The following is a 25,067-nucleotide window of genomic DNA, read 5'->3' as shown; positions in this document are numbered from 1 at the left end:
GATGTGCTGTCTAACCCCAAACTCCTTCCTGAGCACTGAAACTGATATTCAGACACGTGGAGAGCCAAGAGCTGCCCCACAGCAGTGCTCCCCCAGTGCCCCCCAGTAGCCCCAGTGGCCCTTGCCAAGCCATGCTGGCAGCCAGCAGAGCTGAGCACTGCCTGGCTCTGTTTTTCACATCCCATAAAGGGCACCCTCATTCATCTGCAGACTGTGTAGGCTGGCCAGAATGTCAAGAAATGCGTCTTAGTTCCTCTTTGATAGTCTGCAAATTGGTGTTTTGCATTCAGAGTGACTCTGTCATCCACAGCACCCTGTGGGCCTCGGCACTGCCAACAGATCCTCCGTGGAAAGGCCCAAGGGAGCTCCAGACACAGAACTCTGCCTTGTCCCCCCTCCCTGGGTCACAAATCTCTTTTTCAGGGTCACAGGCAGTTTTCTCCCCACAATCCACTCTCTTTCATGCTGAGAGCAGGTTCTTTGGCTCTTTGGCAGGAGTTTCCTTCTGTTGTGTGTGGGGGAACATGCACATACGGCACCCAAATTGCACCAACACCTCCAGGCCTCTGCAAGCAGACACTGACGGCAGCAGGCATCACAATCCTCTGAGAATCCTCTGAATTCCTGAGGGATCTGTACTGTGATCGTGTTCACAGGATGAGGGAAGGGACAAGGATCTGACTCCATGTTTCAGAAGGCTGATTTATTTTTTTATGATATATATTACATTAAAACTGTACTAAAAGAATAGAAGAAAGGATTTCATCAGAAGGCTAGCTAAGAATAGAATAGGAAAGAATGATAACAAAGGTTTGTGGTTCAGAGAGAGAGTCTGAACCAGCTGATTGTGATTGGCCATTAATTAGAAACAACCAACAAGGCCCAATCAAAGATCCACCTGTTGCATTCCACAGCAGCAGATAATCATTGTTTACATTTTGTTCCTGAGGTCTCTCCGCTTTTCAGGAGGAAAAATCCTAAGGAAAGGATTTTCCATAAAAGATGTCTGTGACACTGTACTCCCTCCCACCTCCTGTGGGCTCTGCTGTCTCGCTCCAAACACAGACACACCAACCGACGCAGAAAACTCAAACAAAACAAAGCTAAGCAAAATGTTTAAAACCGGTTTCTCTCTTTTAAGGATCTTTATGCATTAGACCTAGAACCATATCGCTACTCTGGGGTGAACCTGACCGGCTTCCGGATCCTCAACGTGGAGAACCCCCACGTGTCCTCCATCATTGAGAAGTGGTCCATGGAGAGGCTGCAGTCAGCGCCCAAGGCCGAACTGGGGCTCCTGGATGGTGTGATGATGGTACGGGCAGTCCAAACAGGGCACGGGGGTCTGGGGAGCAGGGCAGGAAGGCTGGGACAGTCATTGAGGCCTAAATGTTACTTCTATTGGTTTTTGTACCAGTAACAACTCATTCCAGGTGTCTGCCCTGAGGCGCTTTCTTGCGTTCTCTAGCAAGTGTCCCTCAAAGTCTGGGGTGAAGCCCACATCCCACTGCTGTGGGGCTATCTGCTAACAGATTGTCACCAGACAAGCCAGGACATGTCCCGAAGAGCTCCAGCTGCCCCCTAGAGCAGAGGGACACAGATTCTTTAACAACAGTCCCTCGGAGTCTGGGGTGAAGCCCACATCCCACTGCTGTGGTAATCCGCCTGCTTGGGCCCAGCTGCCAACAGATTGCCACCAGACAAGGCAGGTAGCCAGGATGTGTCCCAGAGGGCTCCAGCTTTGAGCCCTCAAACCCCTTTTGGCTTTGCTTTCAGCCCCAAGAGCAAAGGGACACCAGCACCCAGGGCTGGGAGCACAGCACACGGCCAGGCTGGACCAGGCAATTTGCAGAGATTGAGGCAGGGGAAAGAGCCAAAGCAATGGGCAGAGATGGGCTGAGCTGCAGATTTGATGACTCCTTTTAGGGCCTGATGGCAGGTCTGCTCTGCTGAGTTACTGCTGGGAAGGTACAGCACCTGCTCGCCCATCTGTCTTCCCTGCCAGGCTGTCTCCGACCCCCAGAACTGCTGACTGCCTCCCTCCTTCCCTTCCCCTTAGATCTGCCAGAAAGTGGCAAAGCCTCCCAGACTTTCACCTTGAAGTGGCTCCTCAGATCCCTGCTGCTGTGTTTGTTGTTCGGGGAGAGACCCCCATTCTCCTGCAGGCTCCTGCCTCTCCCCAGGTTGAGCCCCCCTGTGCCTGCAGCACAACTCAGCCCCCATCCCCTCTTTGCTCTCTCAGAGGGATCCTGCCTTTGATTCCTCTTTGCCAGGTGTCTATCCACTGGGGCCTGGACTCAGCTGGGCATTACAGTCTGTAATTCACCATGAAATTGCATGGATATATCCTTGCCCCCCCTTTCCTCCAGCCCCAAATTCCCAAACCTGTCCCTGCTGTTGTCCATACCCGCCCACGGATGCAGGTGGGGCTCCTGCTCTTCATGCTTGGTTGCTGAGGGAAGGGAAGGTCACAGGGATGGCTGCCAAGGCTGGAGGATTTTCTCCATGGCTACGTCCTGTGAGATGTTTGCTCAGTTATTTGCTGTATTATTTTGTTTTATTGTGGTTTATTACGCTGCTGCTACACTCACATCTGTTTCGTGGCTCCGTGAAGCCAGCAAATAATGTATTTTCACTAGGAGGTCTTACCACATCAGAGTGAAAAATAAATCCAATTCTCTTGATCAGTGTTTGGATGTAAGATGGGGCATCTCAAATTGAATCTAAAATCATCACATTATATGGGGGGAAAAAAGTGCTCCCTAGTTCAGATCACTGAAATGCTAAAATATGTTACAAAGCTATGAGGTCCTGATTTTGGTGACAGCTTGTGTCATTTTTGGAAAACTGTGTGCCCACAAACATCTCTGTTTCTTATTTTCCCATGTATAAAAGAGTGTAGAAAATATGTTCTCATATAATTTTTTTTTTACACTCAGACAAAACAGACTCAATAAGAAAACTCTGTTACTACCTTCCACATTTAGAAGCCGTTGCCTCCCTCTTTGACACCACAGCAGGAAATGTGCAAGAAACAACCCGAACAGACAAACGGCACTTCCAGAATCGCTGATTTTAGACAAAACCCCAAGCTTTTGATCTAAACAACCAAGGAACCACCAGGGAGCACAGGCAGAGAAACCCTGGGGCTGGCGGGGGTAACTCAGAGCAGGTTCCACCTTTTCCTACTGTGAAAAATGCCAATCACATGTTTTTAAAATTTTTAAAGTTTAATAGTAATAAAATGGGTTTTAAAATAGTAATATAATTAGAGTAATAATAATTTAGACCATTTAATTAGAGACAATAGAAACAAAGAGTTATGGATGTCCGGGTACCTTTTCTGGGCAGCATAAGCCCAAAAAACGACCCACATTAACAGAGGATTAACCCTTAAAAACAATAACCTGTTGCACATTCATACACCTCATACATGATGCATAAATTTCATTCAAGCACAGGATTCTGTCTGGTCAGTGTCAACTTTTTCCTCATAATCCTAACGGCGTCATCCTACCTGAGTGAGGCGGGAACAAGTTCGTTTCTCCTGATAATGGAGCAATAATTTCTCTTTCTCTGAAAGATTTAGGTGTCCTGTAACTGCTATCTTGGTGTGAGTCCTTTCTTTAGAAAAAAAGTATCCTACATAGCATAGTTTCTATTTTAACATTTTGTTACAACCTAAAACTATATTTAACACACTACTTAAGAGAATAAATACAGCATCACTTTCTAACACAACACATGCAATATTCATTTGAATATTTACAAAAAAACCAATCACAAAATAGGCATTTTTCACACTGCAATCCACCAACGCTGTCCCCCTTCCCTTTAGACAGACGCTGCCCTGCTGTACGACGCGGTGCACGTGGTGTCCGTGTGCTACCAGCGCGCGCCGCAGATGACCGTCAACTCCCTGCAGTGCCACCGCCACAAGGCCTGGAGGTTCGGCGGCCGCTTCATGAACTTCATAAAAGAGGTAAAAATGTGGTTTTAATTGACTATAAACATTATTCCCCCTGAGGAGCAGGTTCCTGGGGGTTGGTGGTAGAGGCTTGGTAGGTCCAGCGGTGGAAAACTCCCTGGACCGGGAGTTGTGCAGTCCCTCAGTGCTCCCACTGATGCCTTAGGATTTAAGCTTTTATATCTATTTTATATCTTTTTTTCATCTATTTGTAATCCTGTCTTTAGTGTAGAACTCTAGGCTCCATATGCAGTGTGAGCTGCTGTGGTGGTCCCAGGACCAGGGAAGAGATGAGAATCTTGACTCCATGTTTCAGAAGACTGATTTATTATTTTATGTTACATATATTAATTATAATAATAATACATATAATTATAACTATATATAATATATAACAATTATGTATAATTATAATACTTATACATATTATATGTATCGTGTTGTTCTATTATATATTATTATTTTATTATATATATTTATGTTATATTATATTAAAAGAAAATTATGTAGTAAAAGAATAGAAGAAAGGATTTCATCACAAGGCTAGCAAGGAATAGAAAAGGAATGATAATAAAATCTTGTGACTGCTCACAGCCTCGACACAGGTGGCTGTCATTGATCATTGAGTAAAAACAACTTCACATGCTGGGTAAACAGTTGTCCAAATCACATTCCAAAGCAGCAAAACATGGAGAAGTTGAAGCTTCTCAGGAGAAAAGATCCTAATGAAAGGATTTTTCATAAAATGACATATTTCCCATTTTGGGCCGACACAACAATTCCTCTCCAGGCCTGGCAATCAGGGACACTTCACTGCCTCAGACCCTGAGAGATGGAAACAAAAGTGAGTTGGGGGCAGCAAACTTGGGGTAAAATGACTTCATGACCTGAAGCTGTAACTGGAGGATGAACCACCAATATGCAAATGGACCAAACTTATAAAAGCGTGAAAACCTATCATCCATTTTTTGAGTTTAGTCCCTTCATCTGCCCAAAATGTACCTGAAGATCCTTCAACAAATACAACCTTTTTTATTGCCTTAATGTTGTCTGGCCTCTGTTTTTAGGTAGCCCAGAAAGGCACCAGCCCCGCGGGAGCTGCGGGGCTCAGCATGCAGCTGTGTGTGCTCCAGCTGGGCTCCTCAAACATTCCGTGTTTTCCCTGGCTCCCGGGGGGCTCCGAGGGCTGCACATCCCACAGGCAAACCACCTGCACGCCCAAATGAGCAAACAGAGCCTCCCCAGGACTCCAGGGTGGCAAGGCTGGGAGCAGGCTGTCACTGCTCCTCAGGAATTAATGAGGGAGAGCCAGAGGAGCGTGTTTACTGGGAGAAACGCCAGTTACTCCCCCTGAGAATACATTATGCCACCTTGATCACACTGGAATATTTCAAGCTCCCCCACCCATAAAATAAACACATTTCTCAGTGAGCAGCCTGCTCAGGGGAGAGATCCCCAGGCTCAGCTCCCCACTGCTGGGATGTGATGCTGAGCAGCAGCCTGGCATTCCTGCAGGAGCATCCTCCTCAGGACAATGCCACAGCACATCCAGCAGTGTCCCCAGGCATTGGACACCTCACTGTCCCCTAGCTCCTGCTCTGCTGGCACAGAACACCTGGCACTGGGGGTTCTATCACCTCCTAAATCAGAGAGATTCATTCTAGGGGTGCTGCAAAGTGAACAGTGGGAAAGAAATCAAATTACATAGAGGATTTTTTGTGGAATTGAATTGAGGCATCTTTACCCCAAGCTTCTGCTCCTGGTCTCAGTCAGACCAGGTTGTTCAGGACCTCAGTCAGCCAAGCACTGAAAAATCTCTGGGAATGGGATGTCCCCAGTCCCAGTGAGCACCTTCCCATCCTTATGCTGCCAAAAAATGAAGCAAGGCACCAGCAGCACATGGCCCCAGACTCCTGTGCCTGTTTCCAAACCTCAGAGCTTGCTTGCATGAACACATTCTTGGCCTCTTCTTCTCCATTCTTCCTCTGGAAGGACAGAGGGAAGCATCCCCATCATTTAAGCTTCCACACACCTTGGAAGCAGCAGCAAGCTGGTGCACAAAGGGATTTCTCCTGGCTGGAGCTGCCCCAGAGCCGGTGTTTATCAGCACCACAAGGATGAAGGCAGCTCACAAGGATGCTGTGATAAATGCAAGTCGTTTTCTACTGAGTCATCACGTCCTGCAACAGCTGGTGAGCACAAAAGGTGCGAACAGAAATTGTAGCAAGGACTGCAAGAGAGGGAAGGAAATCTCCAGCTCTGTCTGCAGTCTGAGCAGCAGCGGAGGGATTATTAATTAATCAGGCTCTTTAGGGAGAAAGAACCAGCATAAGGACTAATTAAAAGAACATACAGTGGAGGGCAAAAGATTATTTATGATACTGAGTAACAGCCCTGCTACTTTTTCTCCCTTCCACAGGCCCAATGGGAAGGATTAACGGGACGCATTGTCTTTAATAAAACCAGTGGTTTACGGACAGATTTTGATTTGGATATCATCAGTCTCAAAGAAGACGGCCTTGAAAAGGTAGGCAGGGTTTGTTTTATCTGCATGTGGCTGAGGATAACGCTGGTGCTCAGCAACAGAGAGATGGTTGGTGCTGTATTGATTCCAGGTTTCTGGGGTTTATATAAAAGGATATTCACTTTGTGGGATTTCTCAGATCCTTTTCCATGCTCAACCATGACTCACTCGCCCTGAAGCCAGTGCGTGGGATTACAGATTGCAGAAGTGCTTGTGGCACTTTTCCTGGGATAGTGGAGGCAAAAGAAACTTTCTGAGCATCCATTAACCCCTCCCTGTCCTGAGCAGGCAGGAATGATGCCTGTCCCACTCCCTATTGCTGGCCTGGCTCCTCAGTTCTTCTCCTCTTCTCAGCACTGGAGATCATCATCTGGAGTAATTTCCCACTATGAAATTGCCCAAGGCTGGGAACAGCCCCATTTTATTACAGCCTGGAATCTGCAGGACAATGCACTGGGTATTTTGTTTATTATCTAAGGGACAATAAGGAAAAAAGAGAAGTGTGTCCTTGCCTGGCTGGCTGGGGGTGTCATGAGGGTCAAGAGCATGAAGTCTGCAGCCTTAGGTCCTCCAAATTAGTGCAGATCTCCTCTGGGCACAGTAAAACCATGCTGATGTGCAAATCTGATCCCAGGTGTGCCTGGGGACTTAATTTCCTTCTCTTCAATTACTTAAAAAAAGCAAACTTGAAATAAAAAGGCAACACAGACAGCCTTAAAACCCTTAGAATGCAGGTTTCAAGGTGAGATCAGCTGATGACAAACAGAGCAGCGGGTGGCTGCAACACAGGGAGCTGTGATTTCCAGGAAATTCCATGATTCTGACTACTCTGTGAGCAGCTCTGCGTCCCTGTCCTGCTACAGGTGTCTATCACCTGTGCGGGAGGAATTTGGCAGGGCAGCAAGGCACTTTCTAGAGCAGAGTCTGCTTTGAGACAGGTACCAGGTGCCCGTGGCAGCCGGGCACGGCGCTGGCTCTGTCCCTCTGGGCAGGGGGACAGGTTCTGAGCCTGTTGGCTCTGTCCCTCTGGGCAGGGGGACAGGTTCTGAACCCACAGGACACCTGGCTGGCAGCAGGGAGGGATTTCAATTTAATCACTCAGCACAGGGAGGCAGCCCCAGGGCTGGAGGCATCCATGGATCCATTCTCTGTTTGGAGGGGAGGCTCCCGTGCCACATCCCCTTTCCTCACCGTTTGGTTTTCCTGGGATTTGAAATGAATGGCAGCCACATTTCCCCACCACAGCAGCAGCTCTGTGCCTCAGGTAACACAGCTCAAGGTCACCACAGCTCTCTCCTGCTGGGGAGATTTTGGTGTCAAATAAGGAATAAAGGAAATGTTTCAAATCAACCCAGTGACCTTCAGTCTCACAGAGCTGGGGAAGGTGCTGGTGCTCGCAAGAACTGAGCAGCAGCTGACTTTTGTAGCCTTATTTCCTCACAAAATATTTTGTTTATAGAGCCTAACCCAAAAATAACAACACATCTTTTTGAAGTCCAGCAGCACCGAGGCACTGCTGGAGAGCTGTGCTGGGCAGATAATAGAAAACATTCCAGCTTTTTGTACCACATGAATCCAAATGTTTAAGCACAGCCACAGAATCACCTGTCAAACCAGCACCTCTCAGGTGGGCTGAGCAGAGCTGGCACCAGCTGGAGTTATTGCAGTTCTCTGTCACATCAAGCCCACTGGAAGCTGCCAAACCTCGACATGTCCCCTGCACACCCCATCAACTTTTGTCGCCAATAATTCAGAGATTTCACAGTTCCCACCATTATTCTTCTGAAAGCTTCGTGTCAGCTCCAGAGGGGTTTTAAAGTATCGATGTCAAATCTCTGTTGAAGCCAGAATTCTGTCAATAGTTAATCTGAACTAACAAAACACCAAACTACAAACAAATCCCAGCTGGATTGTGCTTTATGTATCACAGCTTATGTTTGTTGAGCTTTAGGATTGAACCCCCTGATCCTCATACCTCCTGGATGTTCCAGGGATTACAGGAGTATTACCAAATCCTAATTACATATAGTTTGACTATCTGACTCACACAGTTCTCTTAAAGCACTTTTTCCTTTTTCTTCCTTTTTTAATATTTTAAACTGATTAATTCAGTCTTAAGTGCCATGCATTTAATTTTCTTAAAGAAAACGTGGCAAGGCAGAAGTGAGTTGGGCTGCAGTGCAGCAAACTGGGGCCTCTCAGGCTTGCTTTTTTCCCATCCACAATAATAATAATTTTTGACATTGCAGCTGTTGTGTGATCCAAGGCAGAGATGGGGGATCGCTTCAGTTTTACCTGAAATATTTAAAACCTTTCACAAAGTTCACGGAAACTCTTCCAGAATTTATGACAATTTTTTTTTTGCCAGGCAGCATTGCTCATTACAAAGTCTCTTTTTGGGGATGCAGTAAAACCAAGTTCTCCCCTTGGACTGCTGAAGAGGCTGAAGAATCTTAAAAACAGCAATAAATAAAAGATGGGAAGCTGCTGGCTCCCGGGTGGATTGAGCTGCCTGCCTTTGGCTTCTCTCCGAGTCCCACCTTGCAGTTTGACCCTACAGATGGATCGTTCTGTTCCCATTTCCAGGTGGGGTTTGTTTTTTTCTCCCTGCCAGGCTGGCTCCATGGCCACCCTGCTCCATTTTCTGGCAGCACTCCCACATTCCTGCAGCTTTCCTGACATTTTATCTCTCTGTCACAGTCCTTTAGCCACTCCTGCCTTCAAAGTTTGTCCCAAAGGCTCCCCTGCACCGTGGAGATCAGGTTAACAGGCTTAGCCTCGCCCAGATGACTTCCTTAAACAGAGACATGCTTTGCCATTTCTGGATCAATAGACTTCATTGAAGTCTAATAATTTATTACATTTGACAGCTTGAGAAAACAGAGCACCTGAAGTAGAGCTGACATGGCTGTGCCACCCCCTCCTCCAGGTTTGTAGCCAGGATTGAGACTCCCCTATTGCAGGGATTTCCCAAAGGGGGGCCCAGGGCACACCTAGAGATGTGTTAGAAACCTCCAGCTGATTTGCCACGGCACAGAGAGCAGGAATGGGCCCTATCAGGGATCTGCAGAGCTGGTCGAGCCTTTTTAATCCCCCCCACCAAAGCAAATTGGTGGGGAAATGGAAAAGAAAGAAAATGGACTCTGATTTGTGGTTATTTTTCTTTCGCTGTGCTTTATCCTTGCCCAGATTTGACTCTTTAGCGTGGTTTGATTGTTGCTCTATGCGGTGCATTTGCAAATTGTTCATTCATTCAGCCCCTAAATTCCAGCCCCCACAGTCTTCATCCACTGCAGCAGCACAGGGGCTGTGGAACATGTGCCACGTGTGGAACATGGACTGACCTGCAGCTGAAGGGTTAATTCATGGTAATTCCAGTTTTGCTGCTGTTTGCTGCAGAGAAAAGAAGGAAGTTCTCTTTTCCAGGCCAGTAGGATGCTGGGAGCAAGTGAGGAATGCAAGGTAGGAATTAAGGAATGCAGGAAGGGATTGAGGAATTGGAGATGGGGGATTCACTGTGTTGCTTTGCTTCCTCTCAGGTTGGAGCATGGAGCCCTTCAGATGGTTTGAACATCACAGAAATCTCCAAAGGACGAGGGCCCAATGTCACGGACTCGCTGAGCAACAGATCTCTGATTGTCACCACGGTGCTGGTAGGGCACTGCCAGCCTGTCACTGTCCTTCCCCACAACCCCAGGGATATCCCAGGGACCCCCAATGTCTCTGAAAGCTCACAGCACCCCAGTGCCTTTTAAAAGGATGGGACTGGATATAGTGTGGATTTGTATCATAACAGGACGGGACCAAGGTGCCCAGAGGGGAACAGAGACAGGGGACACCTGGTCTAGAGCAGAAGGGATGGAACCAAAGGTCTTGTATCCCTCAGCAAGGGGTTAGCAGGGTGGAAGCTGAACATAAGCCAAAGACAGATGCTGCAGCAGCTTTCCTTGCAAATCAGCCACTCCTCCTGACGAACTTCCCATCCACCACATGACATTTTTTCCCATTAAACATTTCCATGGCTGTGGAATTATCTGGGTCCAGGCCATGGTTCCCACCATACCTCAAAGGCCATGGCATAATGCAAAATGATGGAGCCAGGAGGGGACTGTCAGCCATCTGCCTTTGACAGGCTTTTTTTCAGGCAACATTTCCATCTCGAGCTCTGCGAGCACGTAGGAATTACATAAGGCACGGGGTGATATCAGTTCCCATTAATTGTGCCACTCCATGGGCCTGCACACGTGCCAGGGGGTTTCCACCTTGGAACTGGGGCTGTCCTGGATCCCTGTGCCCAGGGGAGGAGGGAATGCGCTCAGACCTGAGTTCTGCAGTGATTGCACTGCGTATGCCGGAGTCTGAAACATAAAATAGAGCCCTGGATGTTATTTGCATTTGCAACACCCCTTTGTAGTTCTGCACTGCTGTAAATGACGAGAGAAGAGCCATAGGAGGAGCCTTTAAAAGAAAAAGCATGAAAGGCTATTTTTTCCCCTTTTGCTCATATTGCAGTGACTTGTTGGAAGAGAAATATTACCCCAGCAGCCAGTGCCGCTCTCCCCAAGCAATATGGGAACTGTGAAGTTATGAAATTGAGGGCACCTTCACTGAGAAATCGATTAGCAAACTGAGAGAGCTTGTGAATTGGATGTCTGGCTATTTTCAGTAATAAATTGTGAAATAGTCCGTGAATAAGTGGTTCACAGAGTTCAGAATTACCCCCTAGGAAATGTTTGAGACCTGGAGATACATTACTGAAGCGAGCGGCGTCCTAATGTTCAGTGCTTCGGCTGTTAAATATGTATGTAATCCCTACAGCGCTTCCCAAAATTAATAGTGCTTTATGGCTGCTCTGGAGCCATGGATTTATATCGAGATCCATAGATTCAGCTGATTCACAAACAAAGCACTAATTCCAGAGCAGAAAGCCGAGGAGGCGGCGGGGGAGCGCAGCATTGAGCCGAGCTGCGCGTGCCAAGCTAAACTCCATGGGCGTGATGTGATCAGCTGGGCTTTAGAACTCTGCAAATGGGGCTCCGTGTGCTGCCACGTCCCCTCCTGACCCTGCTGCTGGGTCAAAGGAGCATCCCCTGTCCTTCTGTGGGAGCACAGAGCCCCAGGGCAGAGCTGGGGCTGGCAGGTGGGCAAAGACAAGCATCACCTGAGCCCCCTCCTCAGAGCACCCCACCCCAAACCAGGCACTGTGACAGGGCTCTAATGATGGCTGCACACCTGCCCTCCCACCTCTTCAAGAGCCCCCATGCCTGGCCAAAATCACAGAGGGTGTTTTCCAGCACAAAGCATAGTCCTGCCTCACCCTCCCTCTCTGGCCACCCCACAGCAAGGACAGAAGCCCTGCAGACTCCCCCAGTTTGAGCCAGGGACTCGCTGGAGGTACCTCACCTCCTCTTGCCTTCCAGCTCTCGCCTGCTGCCCACCACCTTTTCCATTTCCATCTGTCCTCCACACGTTTTTCCCTCAGGCTCCCCAGTGTTGCTCGTCCTCGGTGGCTGCCCAAGCCTGAGAGGCACCAAAGGATGCTGGACTTCTCTTTGTGTCCATTTCAACTCCACCTGCCAGCCCCTGCTCGAGGGGAGGGATCCACAGGTGCTTTAGCTCCTGTCCCCTGGGCTGGAGCTCTGCTATGGGTCACACACCCCCAGCTCTCCCAGGCAGCCAGAAGAGCAGCACACAGCACAAAGTTTCCCTGGGCAGCAGCTGGGCAGTGTCCATCAGGCAGTGCCAGCACAGAGTGAGCTCAATGGGGAGGTTTTGGGGTGGCCCCAGCCATGCACAGCTCTCAAACCCTGAATTTCCACCACAATCCTGTGGTGAATGGCAGGTACCGTGCGCAGGGCGCAGGGGTGTTTGTCCTCCCCCTCTTTTGCTGTTTCTAACACTTCATTTTCAGAGCATGAAATGGTTATTTTTCTCCCTGAAATCCTACCAAATGGAAAACAGTTGGCTGCTCAGAAGAGACAAAATTAAATTTTGTGGGGTAAACAAGGTTGCTAATTAGCTGATGCGCTGTGCAAAGTTAATTTATTCCCAACATGTCACAGTGCCAGCCCTGCCTGGAGAGCTGGTGCCTGGCGGCTCGGGCTGACCTGCAGAGGTGGCCTTGCCTCCAGCTGACCCTGAACTGGGACTTTTTGCTTTCCCTGGGCAGGAGGAGCCTTTTGTGATGTTCCGTAAATCTGACACGGCGCTGTTTGGGAATGACCGCTTCGAGGGCTACTGCATCGACCTCCTGAAGGAGCTGGCCATCATCCTGGGCTTCTCCTACGAGATCCGCCTGGTGGAGGACGGCAAATACGGGGCCCAGGATGAGAAGGGCCAGTGGAATGGCATGATCAAGGAGCTCATCGACCACGTGAGTGAGCCCATGGGTGGCTGCTGAGGGTTGGTTGTGCCAGGCAGTGCCTGCCACTGTAAGAGCCTGAATGAGGGATGCAGGACTGCTCTCCAAAATTCAGTTTATTACACTCAAGATGTTACAGGAGTCCAGAATAGTGGGTGACAGAGCCTGTGCCTACAGCTGTCAGCTCCAGCTGCAGGCAGGCCTGGAGACCCTTAGTTTAGGTTACAATGCATTATATACTTTTCTTTTGGTCACAATGCATTATTTACTTTTCTTTGCTGAGCACCTTTATACAGTGGAACTGATCTATACCTTAACTTTTATCTATAGCCTATCATAACTACTATAATTACCATATTCATGTTACTGTTCTCCAATCACTAAAAGTCAGTACATTACAGTTTAAGCTAGAAGTTGGTTTTCAGTTTTCTTGCAGTGGAAAATTCTGAGACCTTTTTTCTACTTGCCATATTTGCTGACTTGTTTGCCTGTGCTCTCTTTCTGCTTGGTAAAAACATCTTCTTGTTTGGGGTGGGTTTATCCTTTGCTCTAAGCCATGAAAACCCCTTCTAACTAACACACCCATTGTCTCCTTGGTTATCCAGTAAGATTGGCTCAGCAATTCTTTACTTCTATATCAAAACTTGCTTTCATTTCAATTTCTCCTTCAGATTCTACAGTCAAAAATCTTTCTACCAAGCACACATATCTGTGAGGCTTTATTGTCAAATTTTCATCCTTCCCAACATCCCTGGGCTGGCTCTCTGAGGTGGGACAGGTGAATTTCTTGGTGACCCAGAATACCCACAGCGAGCTCCTGACCCTGCTTTGCTCCTTGTCACACTGCTTGCCAGAATTCCCCTGTGTCTGGCTCTTCCAAATATTAATTTGAAATTCCTGAAAAGGGCTGTTCTCCCAGCACAGAAATGGGCTCAGTGGCTCCAGGCAGAGCCTGTCCCACAGTGGGAATCAGGCTGGGTGTGGGGACAGGGAAGAGCCTTCCCCTGGGCCTGGGGCACATGGGGTGTCCTGGGCTGGCAGCAGGAGCTGCTCTCACCCCTGAGGACAAACACAGGCAAGGGCACAGCACCAGTGCAGCCTGGGCAGCCCAGGCATGTCCCAGACACAGCCCAGCCCAGAGGAGACATCCAGACATCCAGAGCAGGTGTGCCCTGGACAGTTTCATTTTTTATTTTCTATAAGAGCAACTTATTTACTAAATTCTCCTGGGACACAGAGCTCCCTCTGCCACACAGCAGCTGTGCTTCTCCTTCCATGGCCACTTCCAGGAGCTCTTTAAGCCCCAGGGAACCTGTTGGAGCAGCAGCTTTGCTCCCGCAGCCGCCAAAGCGCCACCGCCTCTGAAACGGCCACTCGCGGCCAGAGCTTGCTCAGTTTGCTAATTAGATATCTTGCCTCCAGCACATCCTGTGATCCCAAGGGCCCAGTTATGGAGGTGAGGAAAGCTGGTGTTTTTATGAATATCTGATTCCCAGAGAAGGCCTCTGGAAGAAAAGCTAAGGACAAAAAGAATGCTGCTCTCTGCAGCACAGGCAGCAGCGCAGGCAGTGCAGAGTGCTCTCCTCCTGAGCATCCTGCTCAAGTGGGGCAGCCCTTGATCACCCCCAGGTCCTGGCTACATTCTGAATCCACAGCCCAAGCAGCAAAAACACAAAAATAATCCCCTGTAGAGCTGTGATGCTCTTACCATTCATGGGAGAAGAATGAGTTTGCTGGGTGAGTCACTGTGGTGTGTGGAGAGTCAAGCACTGGCTGGGACTGATGAGTGGCTCAGGAGCTGGGCTGGGCTTCCAATCTGCTCTCTCTGCCCTAAATGACATTGGACAAGTTGCTTCTGTGCACTGCTTCCTCCATCTGTAAAATGCAGATGATAATTATTATGTCCCTTTATAGGGACAGAGTGATGCTTAATCAGTTTATGACAAGCGCTGCAGCCCTGGGCTGGCCTGGCCCAGGGAGCAGGAGAGCAGCAAGGGCAGGCAAGGACAGCCCTGGGGAGCAGGACTCCATCGCATGTGGGAGCTCTGCAAACCTGCCTCGGTGCTTTTCCTTCTGGAAAACTCCGTGCAGCTCAAACCACAGATTTTAGAGCCTCTTACACAACAGCCCTGCCGAGTTAGACGAGTGGCAGTGTCCCAGTGGAAGCTCTGCTGCTCCGAGTGATGTGAGTGACACAGATCAGAGCTGACACCGAGTGGCAGCTGTGCCCCTCGGCAGAGCCCCCTGGGACACAGCTCCTCTGCCTGGCCCTGCTGCTGGGAGCCTCTGGAGCTCTCTCAGTGCTGGGAGCAACCTTTGGAGCTCTCTCAGTGCTGGGAGCAGCCTCTGGAGCTCTCTCAGTGCTGGGAGCAGCCTCGGGAGCTCACTCACTGCTGGGAATGCTCTCTGGAGCTTTCTCAGTTCCGGGAATGGGCTCTGGAGCTCTCTCCGTGCTGGGAGCAGCCTCTGGAGCTCTCCCACTGTGGAAAATGGGTTCTGGAGCTCACCCACTGCTGGGAGCAGTCTCTGGAGCTCTCTCAGTGCTGGGATTGGGCTCTGGAGCTCTCACTGCACTGCAGAGCTCACAAGGAACAAATCCCTCCCAAGGGAGTAGAAGCCAGACAATCATTCAGCCCAAACCATGTCACTTCCAGTGTCCTGCAAGACACCACAAGGCCCTCAGGAGGCTTCAGCCATTCCCAAAGCTGTGGTCAGCTACCTGAGATAGACAAGAAGGAGATTTGAGGAGCAATCTCATTAAATAACACAAAATTCATGGTCAAACCTGCATTGTAACATTTCTTGGGTAACTATCTACAAAGCAAACCAACACACAGCAGCAGGAAAGGGCCAAACATCCTCTTCCAAGGCAAGTTGAGTTCTTAGCTCTGAGATGCAGCTCTGTGCTCTGTCCTGCATGGCTGAGTTTGTGCCTGCAGGGACACTGCCCAGGCCCCACATGAAGCCATTAGCTCCTTTATCTGCATGCCATTGCTTTTTATAGCAGTGTTTATGTAAAGCCTTCAGAAGTGAAATGGCAGCCAGATGGGCCCTTCCTGAGCAGCATCTTCCCCTGGTGTGGGGAAAGGCACAACCCATGGACACTGCAACAGGCCAGAGCGAGCTTATTTCACACCCAGGAGGAAAAGTGTTAGAGGCAGCATTCAAATCGAGTGGTGGTGATGGAAACAGGGCTGCCCACATCCAGAGTTTGTTATCTGAGTTGGTGTTCCTCTGTGTCTGCTTCTCATATATAAATTGGAATCATTCAGGTGGGAGCATAAAGCAGGCAGGATTTTGTGAGGTCTAAATACTCAGGTCAGGATTAATTCAGTGCAGAAAGCCATTGCCTTGCTGAAGACCCACTTAGCCCCCTGGGCTGCTGTGACACAGGTGGGCTGAGCTGGTGTGGGCTCCCTGAATGACCTGGGCAGAGCAGGGGGTGAGGTGAGAGGCTAAAATGGTGATTATTGTTGCTCAGAGGGCCTGGGAGCTGTGGGAGCAGCAGATTCTGAATACCAGGAATCAGCAGATTCTGCATCCCAGGAATCAGCCAACTCAGCTGAGGCTGAAATTTGGAGAGGAGAAGCAAGGGGCACCTGTTCCCTGGGCTGGAGATGGCATCAGAGGAGCTGGGTAGGTGCAGGACAGCAGTGTCTGGGAGACAAAGGTGCTGTCACCAAAGGGGTAAATCCCCAGAAGTTGGCACCCCAAAGGTGAATAATGTGCTGGATGTTCTGGGACAGGTGTTTACACAGTGAGCTGGCTGCAGTCACGAATCCTCCCCCTCCTCTCCCTCTGATCCAGACGTGCCTGGCCACAGGCAGGGATGCCTCAGGCTATGATCCTTTGTAAAATCCCTGTGTTTCTAGTCTGGCCTTAAGCATAAACAGGAAAAGCAACAGCAATCAGAGCAGCCACAGCACGACCCTGTCTCTGACAGGTCCCCAGTAGCAGATCCAGAGACAACAGCCTCATGCAGCCTCGTGCAACAGCCCTGCCCTGCTGCCTTTCATCTGCTGCTCATCCCCAGCACAAAAAGTCCCTGTTTTGAGGAGTTCAGTTCATTCCCTGGAGAAGTAACCTCAGCCCACTGCTTATTGTCACCCCTCTGGCCATTCCCGCAGAGGAGCCTTGATCAGAAGGGCCACGAGAGCTGAACTCAGGTATTCAGGGAGGTCTGGGCAACCCAGGTGATGCAGAGAAGCTCCTGAGCCCTTTATTCATAACAAACAGGGAGCCTGACAACTGCCAAACCTCCTCCTTTCAGCAACAGTGAGCTGCTATTGATGTTTATTCATAGAAATTATTACTGATACAAGCAAAGCTCCACTGCACACCGTGGCCCATCCGTTCTGATTTATAAATTCCAGTTGTCTGGCAAAGCAATGTCTGCAAATCTTCCCTATTGTTTGTGGGCAGAATCCCATAAAACCAGCAGAATGAGTTGTTCTGGACATTTTGCACAAACTTGTTCACAAATAAAACTTGTCTTCTGCTGCGACAGTGCACATCACATTGCCATTCAATCTGAAACTTCAGGTGGGAATAAAAGAGATGTGGCAAATACTGGGGTTTCTGATGGAAATCCCTGCCAATGGCAACTGTGGAGGACTTGTAATATCCATCCTTAGGGACTATTCTTGACAGTTGATTTAACAATTCCACAATAAGTGGGCATTTTCTGACAGTAAATTCTGGCAGAAATACATATGGCACCACACTGCCAGCTCCCCATTAATGCTCCTACACTGGTGGATGTTTTATCTCACTTGTCATGAACTGGGGCTTCATTTGGATGTCATTGGGCCAGGGATAGGGAGCAAATAATTTAATTGGATGTGTTCTCCACCTTTTAGACACTGCAGGACCTCAGTGTTAGGGACAGGATGGTGTCACAGACGTCTTTTATGAAAAAGCCTTTCCTTAGGATTTTTCCTCCTGAGAAGCTGAGACGCCTCAGGAACAAAATGTAAACATTGATTATCTGCTGCTGTGGAATGCAACAGGTGCATCTGTGATTGGGCTCATGTGGTTGTTTCTAATTAATGGCCAGTCACAGTCAGCTGGCTCGCACAGAGAGTCTGAGCCTCAAGCCTTTGTTATCATTCTTTCTTTTTCTATTCTTAGCTAGCCTTCTAATGAAATCCTTTCTTCTATTCTTTTAGTACAGTTTTAATATAATATATATCATAAAATAATAAATCAAGCCTTCTGAAACATGGAGTCAGATCCTCATGTCTTCCCTCATCCTAAGACTCCTGTGAACACGGTCACAGGATGGAAATAAACCAGAAGAGCTTTTCCTTTTGTGCTCAGATCATTATTGGGTGGATTCATGATTGGGTCATGCTTAGAGATCCAGGTGAAGGATCAGTGTATTGGGATTTCAGGTTCTCTGTGTGCTCTGCAGGTGTCCCTGCCCTTTGCTGGTTGGTTCACCTGTCAGGAATCCTTAGGACGGGGCTTGTTTCTCACAGCAGGGCCATTCTCACCTGAGTCCTCCATTCTTCACATCCCTCAGGAACAATTAATGGCAGTTCCAACTTGGGAGATCTTCCTTGAAGTGAAGATTACAAAAGCCCCAACAGGACCTCATGGCACTCATTCCTTCTTTTCAGCTCACAGCTGGGTTTTTCCAGCTAACATCTGATCTTAACTCACCCCAATATTGAATAAATCCATTGACAAAAATGATGTCTAGTTAGGACTGAGACTGAAAGAGCAGCCATTAAGAGCAGGAGTCAGACACTTGGCACTGACCCTGCTCTCCTTGAGCATCCTCTGAGAGTGCTCCCCTGCCCCTGGGCAGGCAAAGGGCTCTGAGACCCCCACCACTGCCCCAGCAGGAGCAGCCCCTCCTTTCTGAGCCATGCTCTGCTGCTGGGCAGGTGTGAGCCCAGCACACCCTGGGACAGGCAGTGTCAGAACCCAGGAAATTCCTGTGGCTGCCCTGGGTGACTCCAGACCCTGGCAGGGGGCTCAGAGACCTTGGCACAGAGTCACAAACACCTGTGCCTTCCATTTTAGCCCATGGAAAAAACTACCAACTTTGTGTGAAGCCACAAGGGTTTGAGTAGAATGATAGTTAATTTGTCACTGGGTGAAAATGTAGAATTTTGGGGTTTTTAGAATGGGGGTTCAAGAGGGCAAGATGGAGGAATCTCGGCATGTCCTGTCCTTCTTCTCCTTCTTCTTGCCCTCCATCTTCTGCAGTGATGGTGGCACTTCTGGATTGGTTTAGACTAGAGACAGACTGTCTAACATAGGTGATGGGTATTGGAAAATTATTATAAATAAAGTACATGTAGTTCTTAGTATAAAAAGCCAACACCACCCCAAGGGCAGGGACTGTGCCACAAACTGACCTGCCAGACAGACCTCAGCAGGTCAGAGAGAGAATGTTATAGATAAGAGAAAATAAACAACCTTGAAAAGCAGAACTGACAAATCTCTTCTTCTTCAGTCATGGGGCTGGGAAAAATAGACTTTCTGATAGCTCAGAGGTCATCTCAACCACAGAAACCTGAGAATGGAGCAGGAGCAGGACACAGCAGCCAGGCAAGGAGAGTAGGGAGCAGAGGCAGGGCCCAAGGCAGAAGCCCCAGTGCTGGCAGTGGCAAGAGACACCGAGGGATGACAGTGCCAGACCTGGGTAACAATTAAATCAGTAAAACACACACACACACTATTTCTGTCTCTCAGGCAACACACACATGATTAGTTTATGTAAATACCTAACGCAGATTGGCAAAATAAGCACAGAGGCAGCTTCTTTTCCTGAATAAATATTTATCTTGGTGCTTATGCTGTTGGTGGGCTCTGCCATGACCAGCCACTGCCTGCAACTTGGCTCTGGCTGAGGTCAGGCACTGCAGGATTCCCACAGTGACCACGGCTGCACAAGAGCTGTTCTGACCCACAGGCCACATCTCCCTGATAAGTGAGAACTTGGAGATAAGAATTGGCATTTTCTGATGAAAACCAAATATCTCTGCAGCAAATACAGTCATCCCTGTGCTGAACACCCTGTGGTGAACTCACAGCTGTTCCAGCCAAGTGAAATGCTGGAACTAGGTGAATGAGGAGATCCAAACCCTTGGAGGTGTGTAGGAGAAGTGTCTGTGTTTGATGTGCCTTGGCAGAATTCATCTTTTTGGCCTCAATTCAGCAGAACACTTAAGAACAGGCACAAGACTTGGAAGACGTGTGAGCTCCAGTAAAACAGAGGTGCAGGCTTAAGTGGTTTTGCTGGACAAGGGTCTTTAAGCCACTGGCACTTGCTCTAATTCCTCATCTTTAATAAAACCCACCTGACTGTGCAACAGCACACGAGCCAGGGCTGAGTAAAGGAAGCAGCCAGAGTCTGGTAATTGACTGCCCAGTTTGGAATGTCAGAGCACGACAAATCAAAGCTTCACCCTTGGTGGGTTTGATTTAGATCCTCTCTGTCAGCAAAGCCTTAATTAGAGGCCACCTTCAGAAAAATCTGCATTGATAAAAAGGATGTGGAAGTGCAGCCCTGTGCTGCCTCTAATTGCTCAGAACACACCCCAGCCCAGGCTCCAGGATCCCTGCTCTGTCCTGCCTGAATGTGACATTCCCTGCAAGGACACGGGGCTGGGAGCACATCACAGGAGCTGCTGGAGACACACAGTAAAATTTTATTTCTGTGCTAAAAGCAGTTGGATCCCTGGGCATCCATGCAGAGCTCTCTCTCTTCATTTTCTGTGGCAAAGCACAAACTCCAGGCTGTTCTTTAGCTCACTGCATTGTTCTGACAAATTTGGCTGAGGTTCCCCCAGCCTGGCCATTGCCAGCGAGCTCTGACCACAGAACATTTGCTGCCTCCTTCAGAAAAACCCATAGCCAAATCCTTCCACATCTTCTTTGCCTTTCCCTGGTGAGTCAGGACACCCACACAGGAGTGATGGAGGAGGGAAAATGCTGCATTTCTTTTGCCATTTCTGCCTTGTGACTGTGTGGAGTGCTAAGCCAAAATTTCCAGGTGTGCTGTGAGGTGGTGGGAGCAGCCAAGCTCCAAAGCTGCCAGGATGGTCCCCAGGATGCAGAACACCAATGCCACCTCCAACCCCCTTCAGCTTCTGTCCATGTCACCACAAGCACAGCTGGCACAATGGGCTCACTGGGAAAATATTGTCCCCATTTTCCACAGGTTTTGACAAATGGCAGTGACTGAAACGAGCTCTGACGTAAAAATGAATTTCCATCTGCAAAGTGAGAAGGAAGGAAAACCAGGGAGCAGCTGGAGAGCCATGTTAGAACAAAACCACATCATTTTTGCCCTTGTTACATCATTCCTGAAGGCCTCTGTTCAGGAGCTCTAAGGCTGCACTTATAGGAGGGGGTCCCTTACACACATACACATACAAATGGACAAAAGCTCATGTAAAGATTCTTGCTACAATAAAAGACCCAAATTCCTTTATTTATAAATATTGCACTGACTTGATCACAGATTGGCAAGGTTGAATGAAACCTTTAGTACAACCTTTACCCCCAGCACAGGCCTGCTCTGGTTCCTACAGTTCCTGCTGAAGCAAAGTATGTTCCAGCCAGTATTGATTTAAAGTCCATGAATAATGACAAATCTACTGTATCTCAAGGTAATTATCACCCATGGGTAATTTAGAATTTTAATTTTCAGAACCAGATGTTAAATAAATCTCGCCCGGGCTCCTGGCATGGGGGGAGGTTCTGCTCAGCTTCAGAGCTGTAATTTATGTGTCTGTGTTTCTTTGAGTTCACAATCCCAAAGAATGATTTGCTAAGCTCAGGCAAGGAGGGTGATATTGAGGAAACCTTGGATGTGTTTACTTGTGGCTTTTGAGAACCTGGATGAATGTTTAGTGAGAGGAATGAATGCAGCTCTTAACCAACAGAAAGAGGGTGAATGTGGCTGCTTGTTGAATTAACACACAAATTAGTAAACAACAGAAATAATAGAAACAAACAAAATTCATACAAGCTGTCAGGATAAGGAATATGCTCAGCTGAAATTTGGTTGGACCAAATCCATTTGGTTGGGCTGTAGTTTACAGTGAACACTGTACCCCAACATCTGTATTTTACAGTGAATATTGTACCCCAACATCTGTATTTTACATTGAACATTGTACCCCCAACATCTGTATTTCACAGCAAACACTGTGCCCCAACATCTGTATTTTACAGTGAACATTATACACCCAACATCTGTATTTCACTGCAAACACTGTACCCCCAATATCTGTACTTCACAGCACTGTATCTCCAACACCTGTATTTCATACCAAATATGTACCACATGTTCCCCCTGGGGGAACCTCAGGGCTGCACTTTGGGGGTTCTTGGCCTGTTTCTGCTGTGTGAGAGCTGTGGTGTCTCCAAGGGGATGGAAACACCTCGGTTTGTGACTCCTCCTTTCTCCCTGCCTGTTTCCCCTCCCTCTTTGCAGAAAGCTGACCTGGCCGTGGCTCCTCTGACCATCACTCACGTCCGGGAGAAAGCCATCGACTTCTCCAAGCCCTTCATGACCCTGGGGGTCAGCATCCTCTACAGGAAGCCCAACGGGACCAACCCCAGCGTGTTCTCCTTCCTCAACCCTCTCTCTCCTGACATCTGGATGTACATCCTGCTGGCCTACCTGGGGGTCAGCTGTGTGCTCTTTGTCATAGCCAGGTAAGGGCTCCCTGCTGGCAGCTACAGCATCAAAAGCTGTCCTGGCCCACAGGCCACGTCTCCCAGATAACTGAGAACTTGGAGATAAGAATTGGCATTTTCTGATGAAAACCGTTGTCACCCCTGAGATGCCCCCTGGTCCATCACCATGGGCTGGCTGCTCACTTTCACACACTCACAGCATGGAAGAATTTAAAGATTTCAGGAGTTTTGCAGCTTTTCTGTCAGCACCTCCTGGTGTATGAAGAGATGTATTTCTGTATCATTGTCCATTCATGCTCTCTGCTCACACCCTTCCCAGCCTCTGCTGGGACCTGAGCTCCCATCTCCCCCACCATTTCCCACTTCTGTCTCTGTAAAGCTCACACAAACCTTTCCCTCTACCAAAAGAATGGAGATGCCTTTGCTACGGATCAGACATTGTGTCTGTTTACAAAATTAATATGCATCTAATTAGCATGTTTAAATCCTCTATGTTTAAAGGCAGAATTTGCATACATTTGCATGTCTTGTTAATTCCACAGGGCCTTTGATGAGACACAGTCCAGGGTTGCTCTCAATCCACGATCCCACCTTTTCAAATCAAAACAAAGCACTTTGCCCCTCCTGCAGGCAGGTGCCCTCCATGACCACACACAGCCCTCAATGGGATATTTTGCATAAAAACCTCGTCCAGGAAAGAGTCCTCAGCCCACTCTGCAGTTTCACGCTCATTTCTCATTATTCCCAGTTGAATTTATACCTGTGGGGATTTCAGAACCCTCCCTGTTTTGGTCTGGGGGTCCATGCAGACCCTTTTCCCCAAGGCCTGCTGTGCTGCACCTCCCTGGGAGCTTCCATCAGAAACATTCCCCCCTCATCCACTGGCATTAGAGACTCACAGGAAAGATCAGACACAAAGCTGGAGCAAACAGACTCCATTAACCCTGATGGTACAACAAATCTACAATTTTCAGCATCCCTCAGTCCAGGGGGGCATTTAGAGCACATTTCCAGCATTCACTCTGTCATATCCTAATTACACAGAACAGCAGAGTGAGCTGGGCACGAGTGCTGTGAGCACCTGCAGGGCTCACATTAAGAGCTTGTTTTTTCCAGCTCATAATGGCCAGATCCAGCCCACATTGTCCAGATCCCACTTTCAAAGCATGTTAAACATGCATGGTGAGGCAGGTACATCCTCTGGCCCCTCCTCTGCACAGGGGCAGAGCTGGACATTTGTTTTCTGTCACTTTTGTATTAGGGACAGCTTAATGAAGCAACACAAGGTCTTCTCAGAAGTTTATTAAATTCCACATTATTTTATAGACTGTTCCAAGAAAGCTGAGCCTGATTGGTCCTCAATCAACACCCCTCACCTCGCTGGCTAATTAGGAACACCTTTCTTGTACACATCTTACAAGTAAACAACAAGTTCACAACACCAGCTGCAAAGATTAAAGATTATTTTAATTCTTTCTCTGAGCTTTCTCAAAGCTCCCTCAGAGCAATGCCTGGGCAAGTTTATCTGGCTTTCTCCCTGACCAGACTGTCAGCATCCACAGTTTTCCTCTCAGAGGACATGGAGGGCCCTCCCTGATCCAGATCCTGCAATCACCCTCCTGCCTTGTCTTTGCCTTCCCTCCCCATCCAACCTGTCAGGGATAACCAGGGCTCTCAGCATCACAGGACTCTCCTCTGAGGATGTGCAAGGTAACCAAGAGAAGGAAAATCCTGTGGTGGCTGACAGACAGCCCTTGTCTGTCTGTCCTTGTCTGTCTGCCCCTGCCATCCAGGCAGGGCACAGCTGAGTGGGCTTTGATGGCACAGCCTGTTCCTGTGGCCTGCAGTCACAATCCAAACAAAATTTTACATTTTGGAGCTTATTTTTCTCAGCTCATAATGACCAAATCCAGCCCAAATTGTCCAGATTCCACTTTCAAAGCATGTTAAATGTGCAAATTGTATCTGCATGTGAAATGCTGCAGAAAGGCTGAAGGAAATGCTGGGGCAGACCCCTCAGTCACCACGTTGCACAAACAGGGATGTCTGTCCAAGCATGGCAGCATTGCCTGGCTTTTGGCTGAAAACCTGAAGAACTGTGGCTTTGTCTCAGGTTTTATTTTGACATGAACCTCAGCATCTCACTCCATCACATCAATTTAATGTTGTAGAACAATTTTTCCCTATCAGGCTATTTTTTTGGACTAAATTCAACACATAAAATATTGCAATTACAGTTCCTTTTTTACATTTTGCTCCTGACATTTCTTCTGTCATCCTATTTTTCAAATAACACCAAGTATTCAGGGTAATTAAAATTCTGCTGGAATGATCTTTGTTTAACACATAGAGATGGAAGGCAAGAGATTTCACAGGGAAAATATTTATTGCATTCAGAAGTAATGGAAACAATATCTGCTTTTGACCCCAGCAAGGCCTCTGAAATCCAATTCTCAGCAGAAAACCACAATCAAAATAGAAAAGCCTTAATTCAGAGACATGACTCTTCTGAACTAGGCACCGGAGTCCTCTGTTCATGCCATAACCATAGG

The 25,067-nt window shown here is 48.2% G+C and overlaps 1 protein-coding gene across 3 annotated transcripts in view; it reads left to right on the top strand.

Annotated features, from left to right (window-relative positions):
- GRIK3 (glutamate ionotropic receptor kainate type subunit 3) overlaps positions 1-25,067 on the top strand; it is a 125,612-nt gene that overhangs the window by 80,754 nt on the left and 19,791 nt on the right. For all 3 annotated transcript variants that reach the window (XM_064731846.1, XM_064731848.1, XM_064731847.1), the window contains exons 6-11: positions 1,142-1,315; positions 3,839-3,982; positions 6,387-6,494; positions 10,031-10,144; positions 12,661-12,864; positions 22,310-22,533. In XM_064731846.1, the coding sequence (XP_064587916.1) occupies positions 1,142-1,315; positions 3,839-3,982; positions 6,387-6,494; positions 10,031-10,144; positions 12,661-12,864; positions 22,310-22,533 (968 nt within the window). The remainder of the gene's footprint in view (positions 1-1,141; positions 1,316-3,838; positions 3,983-6,386; positions 6,495-10,030; positions 10,145-12,660; positions 12,865-22,309; positions 22,534-25,067) is intronic.

This window comes from Zonotrichia leucophrys, chromosome 23 (assembly GCF_028769735.1).
Source record: "Zonotrichia leucophrys gambelii isolate GWCS_2022_RI chromosome 23, RI_Zleu_2.0, whole genome shotgun sequence".
NCBI lineage: Eukaryota > Metazoa > Chordata > Aves > Passeriformes > Passerellidae > Zonotrichia > Zonotrichia leucophrys.
Note: the sequence above shows the minus strand (reverse complement) of the source record. Positions and strands in the feature narration are given on the sequence as shown.